We start from the raw sequence: 20,744 nt of genomic DNA, 5'->3' as shown, positions 1-20,744 counted from the left end.
TGTATGAGTCTTGCTATGTCACTTCCCCTGACTCAACCAACTCCAGAGGTTCCCCATACTCTAGGGTTTCCAATCAGCTGGCGAGGGCAGAAGTTTTATTAAAGGAATAAGTGATTCAAACCAACTGGAGTGTCAATAAGCTCCTTCTATGCACCAGGTCCAGTGCCAAGCTATAGGGATACAATTAAAGAAAAAGATGGTCCCTGACTTCAAAGATCATACAATATGACAAAGAAGCAAATAAGCAAACAAATATGTACAACCATGCCACATACAGGATAAAGTTGAAGTAATTAACAAAGGGAAGGTTCTGGAATTAAAAGGGATTGGGGTGGGCTGCTAGGTGGCATAGTAGATAAAGCACAGGCCCTGGAGTCAGGAGTACCTGAGTTCAAATCCGGTCTCAGACACTTAATAATTACCTAGCTGTGTGGCCTTGGCCAAGCCACTTAACCCTGTTTGCCTTGCAAAAAAACAAACAAACAAAAAAAAGGGATTGGGAAAAGCTCCCAGTAGAAGGTGGGATTTTTAGTTGGAACTTGAAGGAGGACAAGAAAGGGAGTAGATGGAGACAAGGAAGGAGAAAATGGGGGACTGACAGAAAAAATGCTTGGCGTTTCAAGCAGCATCTGGTTTATGGAATACAAAGAAATCAATGTCACTAGATAGGAGAGTAGGAGAGGGGGTGTAAGATGTAAAGACTGGGAAAGATGGAGGAAGGGAATAAGTTATAAAGGACTTTGAATGTCAAAGAGAGTTTTGTTTTTTAAACTTGGGATATGAGGAACCGATGGAGTTAGTGTGACCTTGGGCAAGTCATTTAATCCCATTGCCTTGCTTTTAAAAAGAAAAAAAAGTTGCTGACATTACAGAGTTCTTAATGTTATTGGGGTGCAACTCTTTCCCAAAAATATTCACAGAATTAAAGGGGAAATGTCACATTCTATTTTTACCCTTTCACATTTAGTACCTAAAATACTTTATCTATCTAACCACATGTCTTTAACATGGCCTGAAATAACTGTATTTGTAGAATATCCTACAGGTTTGTTTAAGAAATGTGATTTTTAGTTTATGATTTCTGACTTCAGGATGTTGTCCTTACCAGCCATACCAGTATTTTTTCCCAGGGAAAAATGTTTGGAACTAGGATAAGCCCTGAAATGTCTATAATAATGTGGCTTGATACATTGCTGATGCATTTCCTTGAATCACATTATAGTATTATCAAATAAGCAGGAGACAACAAAGCAGGAATTCACATTTGCAATAGTTACTACACACACAAATTTTATTATTTTAGCAACATTTAGCTATCCAAAGCACTTAATTTTCCCAGTAGCCTGATTTGATTCTTTCTGTATAGTTCATTAATAGAGTACATGCCCAGAAGCAGTAATTACCCTATGGTTCTGTCTAGAAGCCATGAACTCTAGTTCTAGGATCCATCTCATTTTTAAGAGAAGCTTCACAACTGAGGATGCACTGAAGCCAAGAGATTACTTTTCATCTATGCATAAGGTAAACATACCAAACTCCCAACCTCCATAGTTCAAAAACTAAGCTAACAGGTTGTTTCTTCTACACTGCTCTTCAAAGATTTAAAAAATTACTTTTATCAGGGGCAGCTAGGCTGGATAGAGCAACAGCCCTGGAGTCAGAAGGACCTGAGTTCAAATCCGGACTCAGACACTTAATAACTACTTAGTTGTGTGACCTTGGGCAAGTCGCTTAACCCCATTGCCTTGCAAAAAAAAAAAAACTAAAAAAGGAAAAAAGGAAAAAAAATTACTTTTATCCAGAGTGTAGACCAGACCCCAACCCACTAAGAAATCAACCAATTTATCTCTAGATTTCAAATAAGCTCACATATTTCAGGTGCTTTGCAAACTTTGAAGTGTCAGCTATTAATATTATTATCATCATAATGTTGTCAAGAATACAACTGACCTAAAGACTAGAGACCTGGCTGTCATGAACTAGTTGTATACCACACAAGATGAATAATATCATCTCTCTAAGTCTCAGTTTCTCCAAGTGTCAAACAGGGATACTAGCCCTGACTACTTCAACAGGCATTGTAAGCAACAATTCAATTAAATAAACATTTATGAATGCTGAAGTCCTACATCACCAGCTCCTTATAGGACATTTCATATCATATGTCCATACTTTTTCTACTCTTTCCTATTTCTATAAAGGGCACTGCCATCCTTCCAGTCACCAGTTTTAAGCATTCTTGATTCCTTGCTTGTTCAGCTCATATTCCAATCAGCTGCCAACTCTTGTAACTTGTATATATATATATATATATATATATATATATATATATATATATATATAATTTTTATTTCTATAACATCTCTTATAAAATGTTCCCTTCACTCTCATAGCTGTCACTCTGGTTCAGACTCATCATCTCTGGGCCAGACAGGAGGTCAGGTTTTGTATTTTTTGCCTTTTTATTGGTCTCCCTGGCTTGAATTCTTTTCCATCCCAATCTATCCTTCACAAAAAGTGATTTTCCTAAAGTACTGGTCTGCCATATTACCCTTTCCCGATCCTCCAAAACAAACTTCAGTGACTTCTTAGTACAACTAGGATAAGATAGAAATTCCTCTTTGGGACATTTAAAGCTCTTCCCAAAACCTTGCCCAATTCTTTCTAACCATATTTCTCATTAATGCCCTTTTCATATTTCTATGGTCTTCTTAAATTGACCTTCATGCTATTGCTCACATCCAATACTCTATTTCTCATTTCTAGGACTTGTCCCTCATGCCTAGAAGGTCTTCCCCCACCCCACCTCAACCTTCTGAAATCTTTGGTTTCCTTCTAGACTCAGCCTCAAGTATCACCTTCCCCTAACTGCCAAGGTCTGCTTATCACTGTATATATGGTATAACTATTTAGATACATCTCATCTTACATCAGAATGTCCATCCCTTGAAGACAAGAAGAGATTCATTTTGATCTTTATAACTCCAGGATCCAATACATGTTAAGACATTTATTAAATGCTTGCTGATTAAATGTCTATGTCCAATTAGGGGTTGTCACATGGAAGCAGATTAGAATTCCTGTTTGATCCAAGAAGGCAGTATCAGGAATTGAAAATGTTCTGTCACAGTGCAGGGTGCTACAGCACCCTTTTGTGTTCATATACAGCACAACAGAAAATAGACCAAAGTTACAAAGAGACAAAATCCTAGGCTTGATGTCAAAACAAACAAACTTCCAAACAGTTAGTGCCATTCAAAAGGGAACTGAGGTGCCCTCTGGAGGTAATGACTTCATTTTCACTGGAGCGCTTCTGGGTAAAAGACTTTATTTAGATTTTAGCAGGTATGTGTATGTAACTGGACATTTATTTCAGGTATGAGTCAAACTAGATTAACCACTAAAGTCTCTTCCAACTCTGAAACTCTGATTCTGGAGGATATATGCAAAATGCTGAAGATATAAAAACAAAACTCAAACTAGTTTGGGTTCTCAAGCAGTTGATAAGTCTATTGAGGGGAACAATGGGTGCACAGATAATACAAAATAAATACAAAGTCCTTTCAGGGGAGGGCGCTAACAACTAAGTGAATCAGGAAAAAAGGCCATTGGAAAGGGAGTTGGAGTGGGCAGAAACCATGGTTCCTGCTTTTTTTTTGTATTCCCAGCTCTTAGCAGAGGGCCTGGCATGGGTTAGACACTGGTGGATGATGTTCAAGGAAGGGGTCCTTGAGGTAGCCCTAGTAGGAAAAAGGGGTTCAAGAGAGAGATGAGAAAGGAGAGCAATAGTGGAAAACATATGCAAAGGCATGGAGATCCATAAAGGATGAAATGATTGTGAAAGTGCTTTGAAAAGGGTAAAGTTTTGTACATATTTAAAAAGTCACTCTCTTTTATATAGTAGTTTATATTTTACAAAGCACTTTACTCGCAACAGCCCTATATGGAAGGTCACGAGAATAGTGTTTTGAACAGAGTATGCACTTAGCCTCTATTGGCTTTAAGTGGACAATATTATTTCAGATGAAACACAGTTCCTTCACTCCTTCCTGATTGCAGTTCTATAAGATACTTTCTAGAGCAAGCAGGGATCAGACCTAACTTTATAATCCTCACTACACCAAATTAGCCCTAGAACTCCATTATCACCAGATTTCCTACTGGCAATGAGGAAGATGACATAACTCTCCCTTCACTCTCACTAAACCTAGCTTTCAGTTTTCAAGGTTTTATCTAGTCTGAATAGAGAAATGGTTTGCTTCAGGCTGAATTAAACTGCGTCCTGCTTGACTACCTACTCTAGACCAAAACTGTTCTCAATCACCCTTCTAAAAAAGTCCCATCTGAAACTGTGCCAGTGTAGGCCCAACATCGGTCTCCATGTTAGGTAAGAAGTAGGCTGTAGTATACCCGTTAATGCTGCTCTACAATTCAAAGGGTCACCAGGGACAAAAGTCTCTGTTAACCTGTTGACTGCCAGGGAGAAAGTCTACAAGATAGGAAACTGGACAGCAGTGCAAAAAATCTGCCATATCCATGCTGAGTTACCTAACCTTGCCTTCGCCATGCTCACTACTGGTGTGTAGGAAAATGGTTGCCAAGCACAGTTCTAGCAGATCCAGGCTTGACAACCATTCCCAATATGGTTAGTTGCAAGGAGCACCATTCCGCTCCCAGCAGAGTCTGAGTTGTAAACGAAGTAAATGTATCACTTATAAGCAGCCTTCTCATCTTGGCCCCTCTGGGAAACAACTCCTTTTTCTGCACACTTTACATCTATAAACAGGCAAGCTAAATGAGTTTAAAGTAACAGGTCACTTTTTATTAAGCACTCCATAATTTCAAGACTTTTCTCATACCAAGCCTAAAGCAGGTAATTATAATAGTGACACTTTATATAGCACTTTGCTCACAACCTTAGGACCAAAGTAGTTCACATGCTGTTATCCCCATTTTAAAGATAAGAAAATCCCCCCAGAGAGGGATACTCAAAGTCCCTGAGCTAGTAAATATAATGATAGTTGAGACCCAAACTCAGATCTCACTCCAATTCTGGAGTAGGAGAATGTCAAAACTGGGAAGGGCCTTAGAGAGCTAAGACAATGCCTTGATTTGACAGATGATGAAGCTGGAACTTAAGAGAGGTCAATAGTGGCAGAACTTGGTGCTTGGGAACTCTAAATTCAGTAGCAGCACAGAAAGAAATGGAAGCATTTTGGTGATTATCTCAAGAGGGTGGAACCCCAGCTTTTTCAATATCAGTTTCCCATCTTTCTCCAAAACTAGTTCCTGACATTATCTATACAAAACACCTTCCTCCTCCTCCTGAGTCACCCGACAGCTTTCAGCACACATTTCTGCCCAGGCACACAATTTACTCCTTAAAATGCAAGGGAAATTCTCTCAAGTCTGGAAAAGCAGGAATTCTACAAAACAAACTAACAAAGGGCCCCTGATGCAGGCCAGGTGGACTTTCCAGTCACAGTAATGCAGTAGAGGAAGGCCTCTGCAACTATCCCAGCAGACTGCAGAGCAGCAGCGCTCAAGTCAATTTACTTGGGCTAAACCTTTTCAACCCTTTCCTACCCTTAAGAAAACAAGAGGTCTGGAAAGGAACTCAAATTCCTTCCTGTCCACTTGATCAAAGTACTTCAGAAGGGAAGCCAAATTGAGTGACACAGCTCACAGGGCAGAAAACAAGAGGGAGCTCCTGAAACAGAACCAGTCCTCAAACAAGAACTGACCATCTTTCTGAGCTAAATTCATCTCAGGACCTTGTTCTTCAGAACTCTGGGTCTCAAGAACTGACAAGTCATTTGCTTGGGGGGAAAACTTCTTTCTATTGGAAACCTCTTCAAAAAGGGATTTCATGAGGATATGAGGCCCTGAAATATTCTTCACATTTTGGGGGGGGGGTGTTAATATGGTTTAAAATTGTCACAACTCAAAATCTTCCCTGAACTTCCACCACCGTTTTAGAAGAAGAGTGCTAGAAGTTAAAAACAACTTGTTTTCTTTGTATTCTGGAGTGTTCCATATTTCTTAGAAGGCTGACCATGGGAGACTGAGAGAAAACTTGATGAAGGTAGGGAAACCTTGAGGGCTTATACAAGTTGGCCCAGATTGGGTTGGAACTGGTATAGGGAGGATGGAGGGGGATGACAGTGGGGATGTTAGCATTTTGCCAAGCAACTCCATGAGGCTCATTTCAATAAACTCTTCATTATTCTCTTTCCTAAATATTACCAGAGAAAAAAGACAATGTAAAACTTCTTCTATATTGGGTAAGTACCATAAACAAATGTGAAAAAGCTAAGGTATCCTACCCAGAACTATCAAAGAAAAGAAAATTAGAATGAGTCATGCTGGTCCAAGTTGGGAAAAATATAAGAGAAAAATGCTGCCTTCTTGGACTGTTCAGAAGAATCTCAGGCTGTGGAAAGCAACAAGATACTTCCCTCAAGCACAAGTATGCCATGTTTATATTTCCCTAGCTATAATCTGAAGGTTACATGTGTGTACAAGAACTAAAATGCACGGTGACTTTGGCCCATAAAAACTTTCTCCTTATCCACCTTGGGCTTAGGTTAGTTGTTAACTTGCAGAACTGCTCAGCAAGAGAGCCTCTTGGGATTGAAATCTGGGCTCAAATACAAGTCTTTCTCTCTGCAAAAGAAAAGCACATGAGCACTCAGACACATAATCGGGCTTCCCTCCCCCCCCCCACAAGAACTCACCACCAAAAGCATACACTCACTGAGACTAGCAGATGCCACAGACATTTCTTTTGCAAAGCCCCAAAGAAACCAAAGGTAGTTTATACTCTCCATTCCCTATTCCCTTTATGAGCTTCTGGGAAAGCAAAAAAGGAAAAAAATGGGCTTTTGAAAAGGCTTTAGCAAAGCTAGAAGGGGAGAAAGAATAGTGACCAGAATCTGATGAAACTTCTTATCCAATTTCTCCTCCTCCTCAGTAGTTCCCAATCATCCTGGAAGTTCAGGTCCAGATAACAGAGTTGGGAGGGGATAAAAGAGAGGGAAAAAGGAAAAAAGCTATAGTTCACTATCTACTGGAATAGTGGTCCCCAAACCCTGACTTTCGGAAACAAGAGGTAAAATGTGCCAAACCCGATCGGTCAGTGTAAATACAGTAAAAGCATTATGCGGTACTGAGTGTGTTTCCATAGCAGGTTTAAATTCTAATCCTAAATCCTGAAAAATGGGCCCATCTTACGAGTACACAAACACACACACACACACTTCAGAGAATCCATGCCATCATCATCATGTTTTTTGCAAGGCAGCGGGGCTGAGTGACTCGGCCAAGGCCACACAGCTAGGTAATGATTAAGGTCCGAGGCCGCATTTGAACCCCAGGGCCGGTGCTCCAGCCGCCGCACCGCTTGGGCCGCCCCTCAGCCCCTCATCATCCCAAATGGCTCACAGCCTAAGCCGGCGGTGCGGCCGGGCCGGCGGGGCCCAGGTGACCCGAGGGAGGCCGGGACACCCCAGGGGCCCCCTTCTCCTGCCCCCCGCGCCTCCCCGGGGGGCCTGCGCCCCCTCCCGGGCCCGGCGCGGGGCCGGGCCGCCAGGCCTTAACCCCATGATGCCCCGCGGGCAGGCTGCCGGGCAGGGGGAGGGGCGGCCGGGCCGGCGGGCCGGGCGGGCCGGTACCTTTGTAGCGCTCCAGCACATCCTCGTACGCCTGCACGAACTCCTTCTCCTGGCTGCGGGTGGCCGGCTGCTGGCCCGGCACGTAGGCGGCCATGGCTGCGCCCCGGCCCGGCGGGGCTCGGACGCTCCGGTGGCCCCGGCCCGGCCGCTCTTTGTAGCGTCTCCGGGGGCGGGGCGGGGGCCTCCTCCCGGGCCGGCCTCGCGGCTCCGCGCTCGCTGCGGGGGCTCCGGGGGGCTCCGGGGGGCTCCGGCTCCGGCGGGCTCGCGCGGGCTCCGGCGGGCTCCGGCTCGGCTCGGCTCCGGCTCGGCTCCGGCTCGGCTCCTCCTCCCTCCGCCGCCCGAAGCCCGGCTCCTCCGAGGCACAGGCGGCGGCGGCGGCGGCGGCGGCTCCTCCTGTCAGGAGCCGCCCGGGCCGGCCCCGCCCCCGGCCCCGCCCCCGGCCCCGCCCCCAGCCCCAGCCCGGGCCGGTCCCGGAGCCCGCGGGAGCCACGCCCCCGGCCCCGCCCCCAGCCCGGAGCCCGCGGGAGCCCCGCCCCCGGCTCGGCCCGGCCCCCTGGCGGCGGCGCGAGGCGCTCGCTCCTGCCCCCCCCCCACACACACAGGGGACCCCAGACCCAGGCGGGGCGGAGGAGATGGGGGACACCAGCATCCCAAAGGGCAGAGGGCACGGACCTCCGCTTCACCATGAGGGAACATTCTTTTTTAAGTTTTTTTTTAGTTTTTTTGCAAAGCAAACGGAGTTAAATGGCTTGGCCAAGGACACAACTAGGCAATGATTAAGTATCTGAGTTCACATTTGAACCCAGGTCCTCCGGTGCTCTATCCACTGCACCACCTAGCCGCCCCTAATGAGGGGGGCATTCTAACTGGGAACAGAGAGGAATTTAGCTCAAAGCTGAAGACAGAATGGGGGACCAGGTTGAGGAGACAGGGGGAGCCCAGCCCTAAAGGAGGAGGATTCAAAATTCAAAAACATCAAGGTCAACCTGAAAGAATCTTTGGGACAAAGTCACAATCATGGAAAGGAGAAGGATAGGGACTCCAAAGAAAAAAAATTCAAAACTGGAATCTAGAACCAATAAGGGAAACGGTGGAACCAGCCAGTCATAAAAAGAACAGAAGTGTCCCCACAGGAATAAAGAAGTAAGAATGGAGGAGAGAACCAGGTTGGGCCTATGCAGCCTTAGGACAAGGAAGAAAAAAAAGAAAGAAAGGAAGTCACACAATTCAGGGAAAAGCCCAGACCAGTGGACACTATGAGGTCAAGATAAGGGCAAGGACTTTCAGAACTAAGGTACCAGCAAAGCTGGAGCCAGAATAAAGAATAAACTCTGAACAGAGCGGGTTTTAAAGACAAAGGATTTCTAGAAAGATTAGTTACTGGAGAAAGAACCAGGAGCTGGGGTTAAAAACCTGTATAGGACCAAGAATGGGGAACCAGAGTCTCAAACAAATGAGAAGTAAAGAATAAAACCAGAATTTTGACTGGACTAATGAATCTATGGACAGGGCAATGGGAATGAGGCACAAAAGAGGGAAGACATAAATCTGGAGGTGAAAAACCCCAACAGAACTGCTAAAATGTGACAGCAATCTGAACAGAAGCTGAATGGGGATGGAGAAATGCAGGAACCTGAGAACTCAACTCCAATTGCATAGAACAAAGAAAGAGGCTGTGGAGACCAGTACAGCATTGAAGGAGATTTATAAGAGAAGGAAGACATCTTATTCCTTGGTTACCAGAGGATGAAAGGTCAGCAGAAAAGAAAAAGAAAAATAGCTCAACAAACAAACTAAAAACCAGAGGATTTGTTTAGGGATAGGGCACTCTGGGGTGGATCCTCCCAACATAGCAGCTGATTTTCCTATTAGTTGTTTCATTTTTAAATTACAGCTTTTTCTTTTTTCTTTTCTTTTTTTTTTAAATTAAGCAGTAAGTTACGAATAAGAGCTGTTCAATAGAAATTCTAAGAAACAAGTAGGCTTTTTACCCATGGCTGCCCTGTTCTGTGGCTAGTTCTCCCCAGTCTCATGGTTTGAATGCTTTTAACCTGACTTTCACTTCAGTGGTTGTGGTTAAAGAGTGCAGAACCTGCTAATCTCATGGTGCAGTACATTGGCAAGAATGGCATAACCCATTAATGGGACACTGAGTAGTCTAACTTCCCGTCCAGTCTTCTCTTCCAGTTTCTGAGCCTGAAAGTCAAAGTAGGTTCTGCTCCACCCCCAGGGGCAAGGATTATGTTTTTGATTCAACTAATGGCAACTTCTGGGTCATTGCTTTCAACAAAATTTGGAGCAAAACAACAAAAATGCTTTAATAATTTCATTATAGTGAAACATCAAAGGAATAAAGGTGAACTGGTAACATCCTAAGAGTTAGGGATACTCAGTGTCCAGCCTGTTGACTCCAGTGGCATCTCACAGTGTCAAGAGAAGTGAACCCCAATAAGGCTAATGTATGGGAGAATATAGAAAAGTCACATAGGATAGACATAGATGGATTGGTTGCAATCAGCATCATTGAAGGGAACCCCTGTCAATAAAACTACAGAACCTCCACAAGGATTAACAGCTGATATTTATGGGGGTTTTTAAACTTTATTTATTTAAGGCAATGGGGTTAAGTGGCTTGCCCAAGGCCACACAGCTAGGTAATTATTAAGTGTCTGAGGCCAGATTTGAACTCAGGTACTCCTGACTCCAGGACTGGTACTCTATCCACTGCACCACCTAGCTGCCCCAACAGCTGATATTTAAAGAGTACTTAAACATGAGCCAAGTACTTGCCCTTATGTATCAGTCAATCCTCATAACAACCTTGCAGAAGTAAAATCCACAGATGAGACCAGCACTATGCAAATTTGGAAGCCCCCCAGTTGAGTGAGAGATGAAGCACTTCACAGAACTATTAAGTGTTTGAGACAAGATTTGAACCCAAGTCTCTCTTAAGTAGTTCTCCAGTTCTTTCCAAGGCTCCATGTTGCCTCTCTAAAAGTGCTTTTTTAGAGACAGGTGCAGGCTAGTGTTTCTTACACATAGCATCCTCACCAGCAGGGTGGAGTAGTTATCCTTCACCTTGTTCTAGCATGTTTTTGCTAACCAGGCCCAGATTTCATGCAATGTTAAAGAGTGGCGCCACATAATGAGGCACCAGAGTGAGGAAAGGGAAAATATGATGAGTGAGAAAGAGTTTTAGCAAATGCATATGTTCTACCAATTTAAACAATAGCATGTAAGACAAGCAGGATGGTGCCAATGGAATAAATGTTGATCTAAGTTTATAAATCTAGAACTGAAAAAGACCTGAAAATCCATTCAGGCCAATCTCTTCATTGTTCAGATAAGAAAACTGAGACAATAAATTACTCTTCTGACTCCATAACCCATAGTTTTTTCCACAATAAAACACAGTCCTTTTACTCCCTGTTCTCCCACTTATTGGCCATATAACCTTGGGTAAGTCAATTCCCTCTCTTGAAGGTTAAGTTTTTTCATCTGTAAAATGGGGATAGCTATAATCTACCCTATGCACTTCAGGAAATAATCTACTTTGAAAAGTAGGCAGTATGATGCAAATGTAATACTTCATTAGCTGATGCCATAGTTATTAATGACCTCAAATAAATTGGGTTCATAGAACTTCATGAATGGGGATAATAATGGGAAAAGAAGCAATGGCAAGAAGAGAACCCTCACCATTTTACTAGGAAATGCCAGGTTCAAAGCAGCTTGAATGCTCTTCTTGTAAACAGTGATGGAAATAGGAATGATATCTCTGGGAATCTTGACGGTATGTGTTACTGCTGAGTCATTTTTGTGCATCTAAAGGCTTGGCATACCAGTGGAGTCAAGAAGTGGAAGACTACAACATCTATACAATTCCACCCCCAACCCCACAGACATGAACACACTAGCTTCTCTATTTTCAAAAATGTTAATTATTAGGGAAAAGAGACTCTTCTAAACACCCCAACATCACCACCTTCGCCATCACACTTCCTGAGTCAAATATTTGGCTGAAGCCTCTCAACCAACTTTGTGCCCAAGTCACTCAAAGAGGGTGCCACATGGCAGAAGTGGGCACTGATGTAAGAGTTGCCAGATAAAATCCCCTCTGAAGGAGAGATCACCAGCAAAATTAACCTTTGAAAGGTGACAAAAGAGAAAGGAATCTGATTTAGAAAATGCACTGAGGGCTTCCCTCAGCCCCAGATGTCTTAGTTCTTAGAGGCTCCTGAGAGGCTGGGAAATCTATGTGTTGCTTTGGTGATTGGGAAGGAAAGCAGAGTTCAAATGTTTTGCTGATGTTCCCTTTTTTAAACTGAGAAAAATCACTTAAGAGTTGGAGGAGCAGGGTGGTTGAAGGGGAAGGAAAAAGAAGGTTGGGAAGGGAAGAAATAAGAGAATGGACTCTTTTGAAATTTTTCAGGAAATGCCCTTGACTTGGGGCCAGACCCCACCACCAGGAAACGATTTGAGACATTCTCTTTTTGGTCTGTGATTTTCTCTCTTCCTCCCTCTCTGGATAGGAAGGCCATACCAGCGCCAGACAGTCTCAAAGAGATGGATGGGAAAAAGAGAAACATAGTTTGAAGGGCACCTAGTGGAGGAAAAGAGGTAAGACATGGGGAAAGAATCAAGTTCTTTTTAATTAAATGCTTGTGGTTTGGGGGTTTGGTTTTTTTAACCCCCTCAATAGGGGAAGAAAAGCAAATGAAATGGGAACTCTTGAACATCTATCCAAGCAATATCTGAGCTTGGGACCAGCTTGGCCTTGTAAGGCCATAATCCCCATAGAAAGTAGATTAGATATTACATTATTATACCAACCCTTAATTTTTTTTATGTTTTGTTTTTTAGGTTTTTGCTAGGCAAATAGAGTTAGGCCTTGGCTTGCCCAAGGCCACACAGCTAGGTAATTATTAAGTGTCTGAGGCTGGATTTGAACTGGGGACTCCTGACTCCAGGGCCAGTGCTCTATCCACTGCACCACTCAGCCACCCCTCTTAATTTTTTTTAAAGAGGCAGTATGGAATAGTTTAAAAAAATTATAGGATTTAGAATCAGAGTATCTGGGTTAAAATCCTAGCTCTGTAACTTTCTGCTTGTGTGAGTGACCTTGAGCAAATCAAGGAACCTCTATGAACCACAATAGCCTTATCTCTAAAATGAGGAAGCAAAAGTCAGTTTTAGGTTCTCTTCCAGTTGTAAATCTAAAAGCCTGGTATTCAAACCCCTCTATGATTTGAGACATCTGATCTACTACTTTTCTAGCCTTAACCTCTCACACTCCTCTAGCTTTCAGTCAAACTAGAACTGATTACTATTTCCTATTCTTTGCCCAGTGCCATGCCCTTGCTTTTAACTTTTTCCACAGTCGCTTTGACCTAGGGGGAAAAAAATCAATCTAGGAAAGGAAAATCCTTAGGGTTTCCTAGCCAAAAGGGAAACAATTACAAATTACATTCTCTACCTCATTTCTTACCTGGCCTTAATCACTGAATGGGTATTGCCTCAATCAAACTGAGACCTGAACAAGATCTTAACTTTAAAAAGGCCAAGGTCTCCCACTATATCCAGGGCCATCTCCAGTCATCCTTGATTCATATCCGGCCACTGGACCCGGATGACTCTGTAGGAGAAAGAAAGCTGGTGACTTTGCACAGCATCCCCCACACTCGAATCCAACTCACTTGCAAGTCATGACATCAATTTCCTGAAGTCATGGTCCTTTTGGAGAATGAAGGACAGACAGCAATCATATCTTGCCCATCTTTTTAATGCTCAATTCAGGTATAATCCCCTCTAATACACTTTTTGATTCCCCAACAGAAGTGAATAGTTTCTCCTTTGCACTGTCAATCCACTTTGTATGTACCTTTCATTCATCACAAGTTGCCTTGAATATGATACCTTGCTCTTACAAGACTGGGAACTTCTAGAAAGTCCATGTCCTGGGTCATCTTTCAAAAACTTAAAGCTGGGGGTGGCTAGGTTGCACAATGGATAGAGCATTGGCCCTGGAGTCAGGAGTACCTGGGTTCAACTCTAGACTGAGACACTTAATAATTACCTGGCTGTGTGGCCTTGGGCAAGCCACTTAACCCCATTTGCCTTGCAAAAACCTAAAAAAACCCCAAAAAACTTAGACCTGGATGGGCTCTCTGAGGCTATCTAGCCTAAATCCTCATTTTAAAGATGAGATAGATAAGGCCTAAAAATATTAAGTGACTTCCCCAAAGTCACACAGCTAAATGTCAGTCTGGATGTACACTCTGGTCTTCTGGCACCACAGCCCAGGCATGCTCTTTCCAGGGTATATCTCTCTTATATGTAGAAGGGTGCTCAATGAATGATGAATGAGTTGCAGACATGAGGCGCTGAAGACACAATATAGTGTCTGTTCAGTGAACTCTGACTAAGGCCAAGGGGATCCTGATGCATATATTTCCTTGGGTCTGTGATTCCACCAGTGTTGGCTCTTCACCCACAGTGCTTTGCCCATCCATGAAATTCTTTTCAAGGAGTCCCTACAAACCTTTCACAGAGGATCCACCTAGTAGGTTGGAGTACTTCCTCCCTTCCATTCTCAAAATCTCAGGTTACCAGTAGCACAGGGACTGCCTATCTCTTATTCCTCCTCCTCACCAATATGAACTGCCCACCTTCTTTGCCAGCCAATAACTGGAACATATTAAGCTCTTACTAAATTTCCTTCCTCTGGGCCTCAGTTTCCCAATCTGTAAAATGAGGGAAGTGATTTTGAACTGGTGTTCAAGTGATCCTCTGGTGTGATCATCCTTGCCCTGGAAACAGTCAGCCACAGACAGAACAAAGGCTAGCCCAAAGGTTTTTTACTGTTTTAATGCTGTCCTTCTGTGTCCAGGGAGCTTGTACTCCCCCATCCCTGAGGCCCCCACAGAGGAGCCCAGAGAAACAAGACCAAGGCCACCCAGCAGTTTATATTTCCATGACAACCCTCAAAATGCCTACTCAGCCATTTGAGTTGCTACAGCAACCAGTCAAGCCTTTTTTTCCCAGTTCAGCCAACCTCCCACCCCCACCCCTTGTTACAGGTGCTTGTGCATTAATACTTGCTGATCTTCACTGGAGCCAAGAAAATGGGGGATGGGATGGGGGGGCAACCCTAGGCAACCAGGGATCAACTCAGACTCTGTTCCCAGAGTCCTCAGGGCTCAGGAAAGAGCACAGTGTGAGGGAGGAATGGGGGAGAGAGGTCAGAGAGTCAGCTTGAAATCAGAAAAAATAGCACTGGCTCTGGAGTCATAAGACCTGGCTCCAGAGACTGTGTTGGAGTCATAACTAAAAGTTAGTGTGGCTCAGGGTAAGTCATTTGAGCTGAGACTTAAAGGGAGAAAAATAATCCCTGACCACATCCCTTCTTAAATGACCTAGTCTTTAGTATGGACTATGGTTATTACTATTTGGGGAGTTGAGGTCTCTTTATAATTTCTTTCCTAGCCTCTTGGTAATTCATAGTTATCCCCTTAGAAGCAAAAGGAGAGAATCAGGCTACTTGGCCAACAAATGGGTGCAGTCCCATAATATCAGATGGTTTGGAAGCACTTTTCTCAGGAAAACCTAGTGAGGTATGTTGTATAATTAGCATCCTCAGACAGTGTGGTCCAATGGAAATAGGCATTAAATTTGGAATCAGAGTGTCTATCCAGAATTCTGACCCTACTGCTATATTTTTACCTGTGTGACCTTGAGCATGTCTTAGAGCTAGGAAAGGACCTTAAGAGTTCTGAGAGTCTAGTCCCTTCATTTTATAGAAGTCCTGAGAAGCATAATAACTTGCCCCAAATCACACAGGTGATGACAGGTGAACGGCAGAGCAGGGATACAAAGCCAGGGCCTGCAATTCCAAATTTAGGGACCATTCAACTCTTAGCATTCTGAGGGTTAATGAATGATAAATACCCATGTTTTACATATTCACATATTCATTCCCTTCATTTTGTTATAGCCTTCAATCATCAAACACTGTAAAATCTTAAGTGCTTTGAGTCATTCCTCCTAGATTATACCACTAGATCCTTGATACAAGCCCAGGGAATCTAAAAATGGTCCACGTGGTTCTGTCTGTACAAGTGAAGCAGAACAGACAAAACACTCTTGTGCTTGGAAAATATTCAGAAGGAATCAAATTTTCGGAAATGAAACCAGCTGTGTGGCTTCTGTCCTGTCTGAGTCTGGCCTGGGAGTGGTCCCTGAATCACTGGCAGGAAGGACAGTCAGCTGATGCCAAGGGAGGAGCTGTTACTGTATTGTAATCATTCAGCAAACATCACTTTCAGGAAGCCTTGCTGGGCCTTGGGAAGCAGGCTACGTGGCACTGTTCCTATTTTTCATGTAAAGATACTGAGACATGAGCAGTGAACTGGGTTTGCCAGGGGTTCCCCTTGGCTTTGATTCTCAAACTTTCCTGGAACCCATTTCAGCACTGAACTCCATCCACTGGACTCCCCCAAACCATTCCCCACTCCTGGGGGGGGGGGTGCTGCAGCCAATCTGATTAGCCTAATTGTTCATTTTTAATGTGAGCATTTATGCTTTGGAAATTAGCAAATACAACAAATCAGGGTTTGATTTATTATATTATTGATTTCATAAGTGATGGGGAAAATGTTAATAAGGAAAATTAAACTTAAAAGTGGTCTTGCCTTACATATTTTTGGGGAAAAAATGCCTGATAAATATTTGCCAGAAAATTTCCTTTTTACTGATTGTGTAGTTCCTATTAAATACTGCCTTAAACAAGGCAGGAACCAAGAGAGTTTGGGCACAAAACTAAATAGATTATATGCTCCTTCAGAACAAGACCTAAGTTGTATTTATTTTTCTGTCTCCAAAGGCCATCTAGTCCAAGCCTTTCATTTTAAAGGTAAGGAAATGGGACAACTAGGTGACGAGTAGAGAGAGGACTCACCCTGGAATTAGGAAGACCTGAGTTCAAATCCAACCTCACTTGATATTTACCAGCTGTGTGACTCTGGGCAAGGCAAGTCATTTTTTTTTGTTTTTTTTTAGATTTTTGCAAGGCAAATTGCTTGCTCAAGGCCACACAGCTGGGTAATTATTAAGCATCTAAGACCGGATTTGAACCCAGGTACTCCTGACTCCAAGGCTGGTTCTTTATCCACTACACCACCTAGCCACCCCAAGGCAAGTCATTTTAAACCCATTGCCTCATTGAAAAAATAAAGAAAGGAAAGGAAACTTAAGCCCAAAAAGAAATTGAGTAACCTGCCTAAAATAGTAAATGCTATGGATTTGGTTTATCAAACACAGGACATCTGGCATCTGATGGATGCTTAATAAATGTTTGATGAATTAAATTCCAAAAAAAAAAAAAGGATTGAACAAATGGATGAACAAGCCCCAATAACTTCCCATAAGGCAAGGTAATCACTGGCACTGGCTTTACTGCTTCTTCCCAGCCCTATTAGAAAAGCATAAAAAAAGTAAAGATTCCTCCCACAGGCCATAAGACAAGAACTTTCTGGGGGTGTCTGACCTGAATAGGAATCTTAAAGATCATCAGTTATTTTCAGAATGGGATAGTAGGAGAAAGAGAAGATCTAAATTCAACCACCACCTCCACCATTTACTAATTGTGCAACCGTGCAAGCTGGGATGTGGAAGTCATGGGATCCTAGAGAGCACTTGGTCCACCCAGTTTGCACAAGCTCTGTGTACTGAGGGCCTTATATTCAGAGTTAGCAGAGCCCTCCCAGGTCATCTAGGCCAAGCCTTTCACTTTAGAGAGCAGCCCAAAGGGTCTAAGGTCACAGAGCTAGTCAGTGGCATGTGGCTCCTCTGGACTACGAATGTAATGCTCCTTCCACATTTGCACCATACTGCCTCCTCCCATATCTTGGCCTCAATTTTCTCACTTGTAAAATGAAGAGGTTGCCCTAAATCATCTTTAAGGTTCCTTTGAATTCTATCACAAAAGTTCCCTTTCACTTAAAATATCTCTTCTAGCAATGGCATTCTGCATTCCAATTTTGGCATTCTAAGATGAGTCCTAATGTCCCTCCTGGCTCCATCATTCTCTGTTCTAAGGTCCCACCTAGTTCAGACATTCTTTGCACCAAGGTTATATGTTCGTTGGCAATTTATATTCTTATGTCCTGCCCAACTCTTCTGATCCTCTGTGTTCAGCATCCAATGGGATAGCAGAAAGGGGAGTGTTCTTAGTTCTGCCTATTCTAAGGGACTGGAAAGGTCCATTGCATCACTGAGTAACAGGCAAACCCATTCCCCAATGACAGCTCCTGTTTTTTACTGCGGCTAGTTAAGAAGAAGGAAAGAAGAGAAAGGCACCATCAGGATTCATAGCAAGAATAACCATCAGTCACTAATCCAGTACAGCCTGAGATCATCCTCACTTGCATTCACAGAAATCTTTCCCCAGAAGAGGGGAGGAACATTTAAATCGAGGCCAGTGACAGCACTAGGCTCCTCCTCTGCCAAGCTCTGTGTGGGCAGCTAAATCTCTGCCCTTGCCCTCATGACAAATAGGAAATGAAAGCAGACTGCCTTGCATAATAGTTAGCATTTAGTCCACAGCTACTCTTCTAGGTAATGTGGCGTTGCTCCCATCCTTCTCCTACCCAAAACTGCACTGGTCCTGGCTCCACCTCACAGACAATTCTGCCCTCCTCTCCCTCTGGTCACATGGTCTTTTGCTCCCGGAAGAGGGAGAATAGGAAATACACAGTAAAATGCAAGCAGGCATCTCTTTCCTGGGGAAAACCAGACCTTTCCACCCACTGGTGCAAGTGAAGGACACAATCCCACTGAGAGCTCCAAATCTCAAGGAAAGGACAAATTGCTTATTTTCCCCTCCTGTCTGCTTTGACCTCTGTTGGCAGGCTTTTTTCCATCCTTGTAAAGACTCTGACCCAGATTTTCACTAAAGAGCTGGTCAGCTGGTGTGCAGTCAGAGCAGGCATCCGGCCAAAAGCTCTAAGCCTCACTTGTCCCTAGTTCCAGGGGGCTGTGCCTGTGGAGCTCATTTTGAGCCTGAGACTAGAATATAAAATGCTGTCCCAGCCCCCTTCCTAAATGGCATGAGTGCCTGAGCTATATATTTTATCCATTTTTCTGCTTCCTCAGCTACTCCTACCCAAGGCAATTACCATGCCCTTAAATTCTTTTTTTTTTGGGGGGGGGGGGGAAGCAGTGTGGTTAAAGTGACTTTCCCAAAGTCACACAGCTAGAAGGTTTTAAGTATCTAAAGTTATATTTGAACTCAGGTCCTCCTGATTTCAGGGTCAGTGCTCTATGCACTGCACTACCTGGCTTGCCATGCCCATGTTGTTCATTCTGAGAGATCAAGGAAGGTTTTCTGGAGAAGGTGGCAGGTGAGGTGGACTTTCCTATGAGGAAGAATTCAGCAGGTGAAAATAGGGAATGCCAGCATTCTGGACATGGAGAACAGTTTGAGCAGAAGCATGGAGATAGATATAGTTCACTTTAGGGAAAGGTGTGCCAGGGAAAGAAACCTGAAGTTGATTCAAGAAGAAATGAAGAATCACCACTTTTGGAGTAGAGGAATAATAGGATCAGATCAAGAAGGGAAGATTGTTCTAGCAATGGCATGATGGAAGAATGGGAGGGGAAGGCTGGAGGCAAGGAGGCTTATTAGAAGGTGGCTGCCATAGTCAAGACAGAGAATAAAAAAGATTTTCCCATCTTTTTTCCTTCTAATCTTGGCTATATTAGTTTTTTATTTGTACTTTTTTAGGTGTCCTTTTTTTTTTTGCAAGGCAAATGGGGTTAAGTGGCTTGCCCAAGGCCACACAGCTAGGTAATTATTAAGTGTCTGAGGTCAGATTTGAACCCAGGTACTCCTGACTCCAGGGCTGGTGCACTATCCACTGTACCACCTAGCTGCCCCAATAAAAAAGATTTGATATGAGAATTGTGACAGTGGGATTAAGAGAGATGAGAATGGATACAAGATGTTATGGCTATGAAATCAATAAAACTAGAACTTCAAAACTGATTAATGAACTCAATACCTCCATTGCTATTGGCAAAGTTCTGATCAACTCCTCCATGACTCCTCTCACAAGCCTGGATTTTCCCAGTCCAAATACCCCTTTGCTATCACTCTTCCCCTCTATGTCCTGTGACTCCCCCCCATTGGAATACATACTTCTTGAGGATAGGTATATATATGACTTCTTGTCTAGGGTTTCTTTGACTTCTCCATCATACCCCAAGCAGCATATCTGCCTCTTCTCTCCCCCAACTTTTCAATTTTCTTTTGTGTTAGATTGTAAACTCTATCTTCCTAACTCCAGGCTTGGTTATTTATCCATTGCGCCACCTACCTGTCATGTGACTTAGTACATAATAGACGCTTAATATTTTCTTTTTTTTTTTTCGTTCAATCATTCATCAAAGATAATGCAGGGGCAGGTAGGTGGCAGGGATAGAGCACCAGTTCTGGAGTCAGGAGGACCAGAGTTCAAATATGACCTCAGACGCTTACTAGCTAAGTGACCCTAGACAAGTTATTTAATTCCAGTTGCCTACAAAAAAAATACTCCCAAGTGTTAACATGGGAAAATTGGACAAATGGTAGCATGAAATAGAAATGGTGAAGTCAAAAGGAGAAGATTTAGGAGAAAAGATAAGTATTTAGAGTTTGACATATGTTGAATTGATGATGCACATAGATGGCAGGAAATATAAAATATAAAAATTGAAGAGGAAGATTTAAGGAATCTGCACTGAGGCAGGAGTGAAGATGATTACCAGGAGAAACAGCATGGCAAGAGAAAAGAGGACCCAGCAAGAACATTTGGGGAATGCTCACATCATGATGATGATGATGATAGTGATGTTTGTTCTTCATTCTCAAAGAAGACCATGAAATCAGGTAGGTGGTGCTATGACAAGCACATGAATTGGATTTGAGTGAGGGGGTGCTGTGCTAAGTCACCAACCTCATTTTCTCTTCCAGAGCCATCTGGATCCAGTGGTCAGATGTGAATCAGGATGACTGGAGATGGTCCTGGATGTGAC

General features: G+C 43.3%; 1 protein-coding gene across 11 annotated transcripts in view; it reads right to left on the bottom strand.

The window, feature by feature from the left end:
- MACF1 (microtubule actin crosslinking factor 1) overlaps positions 1 to 20,744 on the bottom strand; it is a 392,086-nt gene that overhangs the window by 358,650 nt on the left and 12,692 nt on the right. The window contains exon 1 of one of the 11 annotated variants that reach the window (XM_074217601.1): positions 7,674 to 7,782. The exons of the other annotated variants lie outside the window; for them this stretch is intronic. Coding sequence (XP_074073702.1) covers positions 7,674 to 7,767 — 94 coding nt within the window. The 5' untranslated portion in view covers positions 7,768 to 7,782. Of the gene's footprint in view, positions 1 to 7,673; positions 7,783 to 20,744 lie in introns of those variants that run through there. 11 annotated transcript variants of the gene reach the window in all.

This window comes from Macrotis lagotis, chromosome 1 (assembly GCF_037893015.1).
Source record: "Macrotis lagotis isolate mMagLag1 chromosome 1, bilby.v1.9.chrom.fasta, whole genome shotgun sequence".
Lineage (NCBI taxonomy): Eukaryota > Metazoa > Chordata > Mammalia > Peramelemorphia > Peramelidae > Macrotis > Macrotis lagotis.
The sequence above is the reverse complement of the archived record's forward strand: the minus strand, read 5'-3'. Positions and strand labels throughout refer to the sequence as shown.